Here is a 12,385-nt window from a genome sequence, read left to right on the forward strand (position 1 = left end):
AAACTGGTGTTGGCAGTCAGCACAAAGGTTAGGGCACACAGCATTCCCATTGGGAAATTCTGGGAGTGAGGTTGCATCAGGAAACAAAATGCATAGTTCATCAAGGGAGGAGCTTAATAGATCACACTTGCAAAGGAAAGTATGACCTAATTTTCACAGCAATTGCTATGTAAGTATATTAGGCATGTAGCGATCACATGCTCTGAGAAGAGTCCTCTCAGAGTTAAAATCAGAAGAGTGCAAAGGTAGTCTTTCCTTTTGCCGCAGGGTTTTACTTTTTCTGAAATATTGAAGTTGGTCGAAATGAAAACCACAGCCGCTGGAAATTAAAGTAGGCTGTACAATAGGGTTGGAGGGTTGGTTCACTGCAAGCAAAGGGCTGGCCTAAGATATTTTGCTGCCTGAGGCAAAGGACCAGATGGTGCAGTCCATGTACGGAAGCCAACTGGACTGGAGGCTGAATCGTACATCGACAGGACAGTGTCCTTCGCCACACTTGAGGGCAGTAAGCTAGCTTGGGAGAAGCTCTGTCCTCCAACACTTTGTCGCCACTGCCCCTCTTCCCCTACTATCTGCTACCTGAGGCAACTACCTCACTGTGCCTAAGGATAGGGCCAACTCTGTGAAAGCCCAAAATGATTCCCCTAAAAAAAAACCACACAACTAAGTCCAGCATCATAGGAAAAGAACAGGACTAGAATGTGATCCTCTTGTAAAACATATCCAAAGCATGCAAGTATTTTCTCTTCTTTATCTCACATTTGGGGGAGGTTAATGCATATGTTTCCTTCTAAGTAGAGCAAAAGGGATTGGGACAGCTGCAGTGAAGCCCCTTGACTTTAAAGAGAAGGCATGATTATTTTCAGGGTCTCTCCCAACTCTACAATTCTATGATTCTATGGAATCAGCTTCTTTTGGGGAAATCCCATAGTACCTGGCTTTACTATGCAATCTTTGCTTTTTAGATGAGAAGCAATTTGTGGAATTAACGGGGATGTTTAGCAAAAACACCACCACCATGTCTCTTAAGCCCCCCACGGCTTTTCTCAAAATCTTTTTTTTCTTCTTCTTGTCTTCATTTCAGGATGAAGGAAAGTGCAGACCATTAGAAGTCACAAAGTTAGAAGGTGCTGAAATTGGTGTGGACAGTACCCTGGGCAAGCCCTTTGTATTTAAGTGCATTCCTCAGACTGGAAACAGGATTTTTTACTTCTGTGCCACATCAAACCAAGAGATGAAGAGGTACAAAATCCACTCACTACATTCCTTTCTATGTTTTCTTTCTTCCTAGTTCTGCAAAATAGATTTGCTTATTAAGGTCAATTGCATAAGCAGCAGGCAGTCTCTTACTGCAGGAGAGAAAACATTTGCACTGAGATTTAATTAGGGTTACCACATATACAATTCTCCCCTCCCCCATCAGCATTCTGTCAGTAACTTGCATAATATGTTATTTTATTTTGCATTCCTCTGGTTTTTTGTTGTTCTTTAGCATAATCATTTAAGAAAAGCAGTCCTGGATGGACCAGACCAAAGGCCTCTCTGATACAACATTTTCCATTTATTTATTGCATTTATATCCATCTTTCCTCCATGGGGCTTGAGCTGATGTACAGTTCATACTCACAACAATTCTCTGAGGTAGAGGTTAGACTGCGAGTGAGTGACTGGTCACCCAGCGGCCTTCATGGCCAAGTGAAGATTAGAACCCTGGTCTCCCAGGTCCTAGTCCAACACTCTAACCACTTCACCACACTGGCTCCCTGCTTGTTTCCAACCAGCTTCCTGTGGGAAATCAGCAAGCAGGGTATGAGGTCAACAGCCTTCACTCACTGTGATTTCCCCAGCAACTGTATTCAGCCTGCTTTCAAGATTTCCATTTCTGCATTCTCTGCATATTCTATACATACATAATTCCTTCTCCTACTAGGAGACACCAATACTGTTTTGGATATAGGTGGCTATGTGCATATTTGTCCTCCGACAGCAGAGGAAAAGAAGTATGGCAATGGTGGAGATGAGGAACATTTGCAAAATGTTTCTTCATGCCAGTATGAGGAATGCTGTGAGGGTGTTAGCACCTGTTTTTGTGAGGTACAGACTCCTGCATGTGTTTGAAATTGGCCCTGCCAATTATTTTATCACACAGGCCTGTGTAAGTGAGTAGCTGTCTACCATTTTCCCTAAAGGGCCACAAGGTGTTGCACTATTCTCATCTATGGGTTTTTTTCCCTCCATAGGTGGCTGGAGGCCATGGAGAAAGCTGTGCATCCCATTCATCAGGTAATCCTTGCCAGAGCCTTTGTTTCTGTTTGTGCATGTCCATTTCTAATTTACAGACTTTACATGCTGAGGGTGACCTTAATTTGTCCATAGACTCACCAAAGTCTACAAGAGAGTACTTGACAAGGGATTAAGTCCCCCTTCTGGTCTCTCACATATGCCAATCCTAGGGCACATGCTGAGTGAGTAATTTATCTTCATGGCCCTCAGCTCTTGGCAGTCATTCATGGGGCAGGCGGAACCAACTTCAAGTGTTCTGCATGCTATTTGCAAACCAACAGGTGAGCTGCTGTGTGAAGCTGCCCTGCACTCTGAGATCTCTCTGTAATAGTTCTTTCTTAGCCATAGCAACAGTTTTGCTAAGCCATTCTTGAAAACAGAAACATTAACTCTGGTAGGGTATCCAGATTTGCAACTCCAAGCAACCCTTAACAAAGGCCCAGAATTCCTCAATAGAAAGAATATGCTTAAGAAGGTCTAAATCAGGGACAAGGAACCTCCAGCCCTCCAGATGCAATCCCCATCATCCCTAACCATGATGGTTCAACATCATCTGAAGGGCTACCCTGGTCTAAATGCTGCTAAAAATACTACATATATACAAGAATATTAAAGCAGTCAGAACTATGCAGGATGTAAAAATAAGTCAAACATTGCTAAGACCAGGGGTGAAAGGTTTCTTCAGATAATGTGGTTTTAGACCATTTCAGCCTTTTAGCAATTTTCTACTGCTTGGGAAACCCATTATTTTTATAGATTACTACTTTGCTGCTACGCTCTGGTTAAGACATCATTTTGTTTTCTTTTTCATTTCCTTTCACATGAACAGATGCAAATACAATCACATAACAGGTCTCATTAGTAATTTTTGCTTACAGTTTATAACCATAAACTCCCTTTTAAAAAAATGTAACGGAATAAGCGAATGCTAAATTACAATCCTCTTTAGCCTGACAAGCCACCCAGAGGGTTGTTTGGTTTTTTAGGCAAAATAACAAGAACTCCCTTTTGCAATGGACAGTGGTTCTCTTTATTGCAAACTCAATGGTGCCACACACTGAAGCGTTGGTGCTATGTCATCCTAATGAGACTGAGAGTAAAGCATCTATTCCGCATATGTGCCGAGCATCCTTTCAGTCATCTCTTTGCACTTTGCCACCGTACATCCCAGAAGGTTCACTGGCAAGGGATGGCGGGGCATGCACTTAACAGTATTTCCTGAAGTTAGCTCATCTCCTCCTCTGCAGGCTCATCAAGGCTCCAGAGGAAATAATGCAATTTAAAGGGAAATAGATCATCAACATTGTATGGCTTCTCTCCAAGGACTTCAAATGAGCAAAGACATAGGCTGCTTACCAATTTTGCTGATAAACAAGCACATTTGCTTTAGACCACCGAGGCTCAACTCTTGAGCTTCCATCTGATGTGAAAATGAGGAGAAATGACCTGGTTTGCAGCTTGATCCTTTTCACATAGCCACACATTTGTTTGTACATGAGACCTTGGCAACCTGATTTAATTCTCAAGAGTTTTGTTATCGTTTTTAGGCCTGTTCTGCATAACTAGGCATGGATATATGCACACCTTCCACTCTAGGTAGCAGCAGGGGAATCTTTGAAAGATGCCAGGAGATAAACAATCACAATAGATCAAGCGATGGCCTTCATTCAAGCTGTTCTCTAAGTTGTACAACCTTCCAATTTCATATAAATGTCAGTAGGAGCCGTTGTTCAGTAACCTCTGCTGTGTGAGCAGACTTCCACTCATGCAAATGATGTTACTTCTCCTCCTCCTCCTCCTTTTCCTTTTAAACTCTCAGCCCTCTGGAGTGGATTTCAGGTGTGAAGCAGACAAAAGCAGGAAGAAGTGCAAGCAGAAGGTCATTCTGCTGATTGATGGGCACCAGTTGGATTGTCCTCTGTTTTTCTAAGAATCTTTAGAATTGTTTGTTTGCACACTCTGCTTCAGACAATGTTTAAGCAACTAGTGAACTATTTAATTTATTATTTGGACTGAGTAGATTTTATTAGCCTCAGGAACAAGTACCTCTAGCAAAGCAGTTGTCTGAGTAGTCCCATCACAGACAAGAACCACAAGTTAATGTAATGCTGCTCAACCCTAACTAGAGCAGTTATATGCTGAGTTGTGTCATGGCAAGGCATTCTGATAAGACTTCATTAGGGACAACTCAAGAGTTTTGTGGCAACTTCAAGACTAAAAAAGCTCATTAAAGGCTAAGCTTCCACAGACTAGGGCAGGGGTGGGGCCCATGTGGCCTTCCAGTTGTGGCAGGACTACAGCTACCATCATTCCTGACCATTAGACATGTTGGATGGGGCTCATGGGAACTGGAGTCCCACAATATCTGGACTGCTTGCAGGCTCCCCATCTCTGAATTGGAGTCTGTTCCATCAGATGCAGCATATGCTATATGTGATCATGTATTTGTTTGTGCCACAAGATACTTAATACGTTCTGCTACAGCTGACTAACATGGCCATTCCATCTAGAAGCTAACTTCAAAGCAAGCTTCAAGCTTTGCAAACGCTAACATCTGAAAACAGCTTCTAATGTTAGATTCCAACTGCATGCCTTTCAGACCCATATATTAAGACGAATGTCAGATGAATGTCAGTGTAATTAAAGAATGGGTTCATTTCACTGCTTCAAGCATGCATTCTTTATTCTCATCCCCACCAGATGTATTTGGCCAGATACGTTGCTTAGCAAATCGTCATTTGACATATCACATGCTACATTTGAAGGCATGAGACTTGAGAAATGTGCTGATATCCAAAATCACCGTGAAGCTAATAACCAAAATGAAAAATGAACATTAAAATGGGCACAGTATGGATTTATAGAATGCTGACAGCAGGAAATCAGAATTTAACAGGCCAGAGTATGTGCCTTATGGATTGTTGAGAGATCTGCCCGTTTCACAATACAGTGGTACCTCGAGTTAAGAACTTAATTCATTCTGGAGGTCCGTTCTTAACCTGAAACTGTTCTTAAACTGAGGTACCACTTTAGCTAAATGGGGCCTCCCGCTGCCGCCGTGTGATTTCTGTTCTCATCCTGAAGCAAAGTTCTTAACCCGAGGTACTATTTCTGGGTTAGCGGAGTCTGTAACCTGAAGCGTCTGTAACCCGAGGTACCACTGTATAGACTGGACAAATTATAAGCTGACATCTTAACTGTCTAAATTCTTGCGGCTTTAAATATGCTTGGACATGTTTGTGTGCATTGAGCTCATTTAACAACAGTAAAAGTGATCTCTTTACTAACTCCAATGTGCAGAACCACGTCTGGGTAGATGTCACCATGCACAACACAAGCCTTCCACCACTTGCCATCAAAAACCCGGAGTGCCTGGGACTTCTTCACCAATTGGACAAGAACAAGGACATGTGGGTTCAACACTACTGCATTCTGAAAGATGGCTGCTTGTATTTTTATGCCAGCATACGCTCTACACATGCCCTTGGTAGGTGCTCACCTTTCTTCCTCCTTTTTTGAAACCAAGTAGGGTTTTTTCCTATACATAATACGAAAATGCCAATAATGTAAAACAGGAAGCTTCAGTGTGGTGTAACCGTTAGAGGGTTGGACTATGACCTGGGAGACCAGGATTCAAATCTCCACTCAGCCATGAAGTCGATGGGGTGACCTATGCTTTGCTACGTCGACTTTCAGTATTCCTTTACAGTGGTGCCTCGCAAGACGAAATTAATTCGTTCTGCGAGTTTTTTCGTCTTGCGAATTTTTCGTCTTGCGAAGCACCACTGTATTAAGTCTGCAGTAATTTTAAGAAGTGGCCCCAACATTCTCCAGCAGGCTACCACACCGCGTGCTATGAGTTGCTCCTCGAAGTCAAGTCGCAACTGCACCTCTTCAAGCAATGCACCCTGGGTATTAACGGTTTTAAGAAAAAGGAAACAAACTTGCAATATGTTTCCGTCTTGCGAAGCAAGCCCATAGGGAAATTCGTCTTGCGAAGCAACTCAAAAAACCAAAAACCCTTTCGTCTTGCGTGTTTTTCGTCTTACGAGGCATTCGTCTTGTGAGGTACCACTGTATTACATTGTTGGTACTTTGGCCTGGCATTCCAAGGGTCCCGATTCTTACAGTGACTTTTCAAGATACAGTCACTTTATTTCGTTGTGACACTGTGCATCCTCTGCAACACAGAAATATTTGAGAAAATGTCAATAAACAGCTGACGGGCAGAGCTAGAGTTCTTGGGAGTCGGTCAAGGAGGTGTAGTGGACCTGATGTGATCTGGAGAACCTTGCTCAGGAAAAGCACCTGATCTGTTAGGTTTATGAATGCGGGAACCTGTGACCCATTTAGCCTCATACCGGCAGTGATTTCCTCTGGGTCTCAAAAGAGACGACTTTCCCAGCCTGATTCCTGGGTTTCTTCTTCTTTTTGCTGGAGACTCTGGGGCCATCTGTGTGCATAGTGTGTCCTCTACGTTTTGCCTATTGTCCCTCTTTCTTTTTCTAGGTGGGATTTACCTGCAGGGATACACTGTGAGTGAACAGGCCCTTGGTTCCAGGAGGTCCGTGATTGAAGTGAAGCCACCTTCGGAGGAGTTTAAAACCTTCTACTTATGTGCAGAAAGTGTGACCGAAAACAAACGGTAGATGATGTGCTCCTCTTTCCTCTGAAATTGTTTCTCTAGCCCATTTCTATCTGTCTTTTCACTACCTTTCCGTAGTTGTAGACAATGAGTGAAGTAGAGAGTTTTGAGGCTTCTGAGTAATTGTCTGGGTGGTTGACTACCTTTAAGTAGAAATGAAATTTTCTATGAACAATTATGGTTCGAATAGGGACATTATTACTGTGTTTCTTTTAAAGATGCATTGAAGGAGAGGTTCAGTGGGAAAGCTTGGTGGGAAGGAAACTCAAACACCTCTGGAATAAGAAAAAATGAAAATAAGTACAACTGACACATTAAGGACATATTTATTGTGGCATTTCTAAAATGTGCACACAAAGGGGGGAAATGTAAACAGTGGACTTGAAAAAGCTATGAAATCCATAGTGTTATTTCTGTACAATGCTCAAATATATACAATATATAAACAGAACAACAAAATGGAATTTAATAGCATCTTTCTACCTTTGCTATGTTAATTTATCACCTCTAGTGGAAGAGAAACTTGAGTCTTAAACCAATACAGTCAAATCTGCTGATAAATTCTAATTCCACCATTTCACAAGAGAGTCTTCCTTTAAAGCTGTGTGTGTGTGTGTGTGTGTTGGAGAATGGTGACTTTAAGGCTACATAAGAGAGTAGAAGGAAATGAGTTGTGCCTTCTTAAAATCTTAAAATCCTAATGAGACGTCCATAGATATTTAAAGATATCCATACATGACAATTTCATCACAGTAACTGAGGAAACAGCGTCACTGTGGAAGTGATCTATGCTAAGGGGAATGGTCCTTCAAACTTTTGATGCATCACATATAGGGAAGTAAGAATGTATCATTTTCCATTCCCTCCTGTATTCATCACATACAGCATGGTTTCTATTCTACTAGGGTCAGTGGCGGAACTTCATGCTTCGACACGGGGGGGGGTGGAGAGCAGGTGGGGGCGGGGCTGGTGCACCACCCACAGGGGCATGGCACCCAGCGTGGGCGAGGGGCAGCCACGATGGCACCACACCGGGATCGCGCTGCCAGGGGCGGTGCACTCCCCCCACACTCCTCTTCCTCCGCCAGTGACTAGAGTTTGTCTTCCACCAGAAACCTTTTCGATGAAATGAAGAGGGGAATAATGTAATGAGAATGTAATTTATATGGCAAAATTATGCAATTTACGCAATTTGCACAATTAATTACGTAAAGTGCATTGTCATTACGTTTTCCTCAGAATTTCCCACATCCTTAATCACAGACCCACAGAAAGAGCAGGACTTATCCTGTCTTGGTTTAAGCCACATTTTGTATATTACTTTCCAGGACTTGGTACAATGCAGACATTCCAGTTATCTATCACATGTCAAAATATTCAAACCACAATCTCAGTCAGTTAGTTATCCATTTTATTCTGAATCCCACAATGCTTTCCATGCCTGGTTTAAAACTAGATTAAAGAATAAGGATTTGCAGGAGGAAATGTAGGAGTCTCCCCCCCCCCCAAAAAAAACCCCCATAATTGTTGTGTTGAAAACTAGAGCTACCATCCATTCCTCCTAAATAATTCTTTTTACAAAAACTTTGCCATGCTTCCAGTCCCTGCTACTTTTGGCAGCGCATTTGCTGTGATATGATTGTTCATCTGCCATATTGATGCAAGCTCAGGCAGTCTTGAGCTTGCTGTTATCCAAACACCATTCATTTAGTGACCAGCTCTGCCTATTCCTTTCTTCCAGATGGATCACGGCACTGAAAGCCTCGGTCAGTAAGTGGTTGCCATTAAACCAGGCCATTCAAGACTTCATGAACCGACCATTGGAGGAGACCAAGATGTGAAGGGAATCTAATACAGTCTTCTATGCTGGGCTTCAGAACAAGTGTGTACCTGCTACCAGCAAATGATAATTTAGTAACATTTGACCATCACATCTCTCATAACTTACAAGCTGCACAATTTTGTAAGCAATTAGTAAATAAACAAAAAGCCCTCCGTGTGGATATTCCCCCATTTGTTTTGTGTGTGTTTTTTCAACTGCACCTACTACTCAGGAGGAGCTACAATTAGACTCATGCAATGTGTTGTTATGATCTTATTTTCAGTGTGGAAAACATCATTCTCTAAGGGTTGGGGGGGTGTTGCATGTTTGCTCCTGAGAATTGTTGTCCTGTGCTTTTACAGACATTAAACTCAAATATCCCTGAATAATATTTTTCCCATTTTCCTCTGGAGTTTCAAGCACATTTGCAAGCTAATACTAATGGACAACTGCAGCTATAAATAGCAGCATATAATTTGATGTGCAGACATTTCAGTTGACTTAATTATAGGTATCTATTGTCACTATAACACATTGATGATGTTTTTCACAGCAGTGAATTGGTATTTTTCTCCCCAGGTGTCCCTCTATGTTCTTGTTCTTGCCAAAATCATAACGGCATTTACCAATGTTATTTTTTATGGGGTTTTTTTGGGGGGGGGGTTAAAAAAAGCCATTTCAGAAAGCTTTTTGTTTGTTTATATCAAACATATTTCTTTGGAAAGAATCATGATGTATGTATGTATGGTGTTATTAATCATGGGTGTAATCATACAATGGTTTGTCTTTATTGAAACTAGGCTATAAGGTTGCAGTCCTACACGCACATGGAAATACGCCCCATTGACATCTATAGAAGTGACTTCAAAGTAGACACATGCAGGATTGAACTGGAAAACTAAATAAGATTGAAAGCATAATGTTTATCAAACCAGACCAGAAATTTATGCTTGTGGTTTATCATGAAGCCCCTTTCCTGCCCCATAGAGGAGAAAATGTGCACCTCCATTCTGCAGAAAGCAAACCACAGGAGGTCTTTTCACAATGCCCTGAGTGACTACAGGTTCATTACTGAACAACAGACAAATGCCAGAGTTTTGACTGCCTATCAGTTGGCTGAAGGACACCAAATTTTATTTCTTCCGCTCTGTGTTTCAAAAAGTTTTATTTCCCGGAATCTGGCCATTTTGGTGTCCTCCTCCCGAAAATTATGTCTAGTTTATTTCATCAACTGATTTTGCACATCTTCAAAGGACAGTAGTGGAGAGTTAAGCTTTCTCTTGAATCCTAAGCAACCAGCATTGCCAGATTCTTAGATGAAAATCCAGTTGCCTTGTAACCAGACTTCAATGGCATACCCACATATATGCCCATCTGCTGTGCTGGCATCGTGCCCCACTAGCAAGACAGAGTGCTAATTTTAAATGAAGGGGGGGATTATAGGTTTTTATAAAGAGGAGAATGTGGGGGAATTATATTTCATATACACCAAAGGATGGCGATATTAAATTGTGGGCATTGCATAAAAGAGACTGTACAGTATTCTTGGACACTTCAGGAATTAAATATGATATTTCCCTGATTACAGTGATGCCAGGTGTAGCTTGTTAAATGATGGCACAGACATTATTTACTAACGGTTGCTTCCTGTAAATTTTCTCTGCTAATTGATTAAGTTTCATTCTGTTGCATCAGCTGAGCAAACCTACAGCAAACTGCTTTGCTGATTGTACTGTAGCTTTTGGGGGGCAGGGGGGCGTGTTTTATTAGTACTGACCAGCCATTGTACAGAACATTTTAAATTTCAAAACTTCCAGCTTTCATGCTTTAAAAATGATTCCACTAAGGACAGAGGGATCACTGCGTTTTGAAGATTTCTTGATGGTGTCAGGCGACAAACCTGTACACTCTTACCTAAGACTAGGGGGGGGGGGGGGTATTAACTAAACCGACATTCCATTGAACTCGCTGGGAATTACGTCTGAGTAAACATAGAGGATCCTTAATGCCACATTGACACTAGTGTTTGTGTACACAATCTGTATGGGTTAAGAATGGTAAATGGGTGCAAACACACAAATCCATTCATTATGTGACTGATTGACCCACAGTAGAATATGCTAAGCAAATGTATGATAACCAATAAGGAAAGCATGAATCTGTTCATTTCAATTTCTCATTTTCCCCATCAGTTCCACAGCAATCTGCATTTTAAAAAAACCCTCATGGGAATCCACCAACATTTTAGTGTAACTTTCTCCTAAGAGGCACATTTTTGTATGCATATTTTACAATTTTGTGTGCAATTTTTACAATTTTCCATACTTTAATGCATTTGGGGTAAGTTGTTTTTCATGAACGTATGCATTTTTATGCATGCTTCCCCCTAAAACATGCATTCTGAACACTGTGACTGGAGACCTGCTTTGCAAAATCTGGAGAAGTCCGGAATTTGAAGGCTCATTGTGTTGTAGCTCACCTTTTGGCTAGGGAAGTGTGAAGGAGGTCATTTCCCATTAAAATGGAAAGGAAATTAAATTTCTGCCCCATCCATATAGCCAGTTAAGATCTACCTACTTAGTTGTGAGATAGCATGTGATCATCTTTCCAGTTTTTCACAACACATAATTCCAGATGCAAAGCAAATCATATCCTTCTCTCACCTTCTACATGGGATTGACTGTAGTTTTTTTTAAAAAAAAAGTGAAAAAGAAGAGACGCTAGTTTGGAGGTCAACATTCCTTTGTTAGGAAATGCTCTGCACTGTTGCCAGTAAATTGGCTGCAGCAGGAGGAGATAATTTGAACTGAACCATTTGTCATCTGCTACTAAGATATGACAGAAACATGTCCCAAGGTCTGTTACGTCAGGTCAGAGATCACAAACAAAACACACATGATTTCATTGTTTAACGTTCCTGGGATTAATCTTTGCGTTCATTTATATTGTAGGTGAAATGCATTTTCCATGTGGTAAACATGAAGAAATGTTTGAATTATATGTCATTTTCTCTGGATGGGAGACAATTCATTCTTAATTGTTACCAAAGCCCTATTCTGAATAACTTCAGGTAGCAAACAGTCTGGCTGCGTTCAAGAATGGACTTGCTAACTGGGATTTTCTTTGTTTCCAATGGTATATTAATTATTGTCTTAGGCCTTGATCCAGGTATGACTATTCACAAAAGGCACTGAACACAACAATGGCAGTACAGATGAAAACAACACAGAACAACCTAAACAAGATGGATGCAAAGGTGCACCGCTCTTTGTCCTGAGCTAAGATGAATGTGGCCAATTGGCATGGACTTTTGGCTCAGCTGATCCACTTACCCCTGGCACCCTGTATACATCCTTAAGAGGACAGATTTAGTTAGAAACAGAGGGAGCTGTCTTAGACTTAAGTAAGACATTGGCCCCCTCAATCTCATCATGCTCTACACAGGCCAGTGATGGCTCTCTCCAAGCTATCAGACAGGAGTTTCCTTCAACCCTACCTAAAGTTAGAACCTGGAAGCTTCTGTATATAGAATTATTATTATTATTAAAATTTGTATTCCACCCTCCGTCCGCAGATCTCAGGACTGTTCACAACATAAAGCTACAATATAAGGTAAAGGTAAAGGTACCCCTGCC

General features: G+C 41.5%; 1 protein-coding gene across 1 annotated transcript in view; it reads left to right on the forward strand.

Annotated features, from left to right (window-relative positions):
* LOC114606100 (uncharacterized) overlaps positions 1-8,936 on the forward strand; it is a 41,974-nt gene extending 33,038 nt beyond the window's left edge. Inside the window, exons 8-12 of the mRNA XM_028747861.2 lie at positions 1,085-1,242; positions 2,241-2,283; positions 5,584-5,770; positions 6,793-6,928; positions 8,670-8,936. Of these exons, the coding sequence (XP_028603694.2) occupies positions 1,085-1,242; positions 2,241-2,283; positions 5,584-5,770; positions 6,793-6,928; positions 8,670-8,769 (624 nt within the window). The 3' untranslated portion in view covers positions 8,770-8,936. The remainder of the gene's footprint in view (positions 1-1,084; positions 1,243-2,240; positions 2,284-5,583; positions 5,771-6,792; positions 6,929-8,669) is intronic.
* Positions 8,937-12,385: the final 3,449 nt, after the last annotated feature.

This window comes from Podarcis muralis, chromosome 11 (assembly GCF_964188315.1).
Source record: "Podarcis muralis chromosome 11, rPodMur119.hap1.1, whole genome shotgun sequence".
Classification (NCBI taxonomy): domain Eukaryota; kingdom Metazoa; phylum Chordata; class Lepidosauria; order Squamata; family Lacertidae; genus Podarcis; species Podarcis muralis.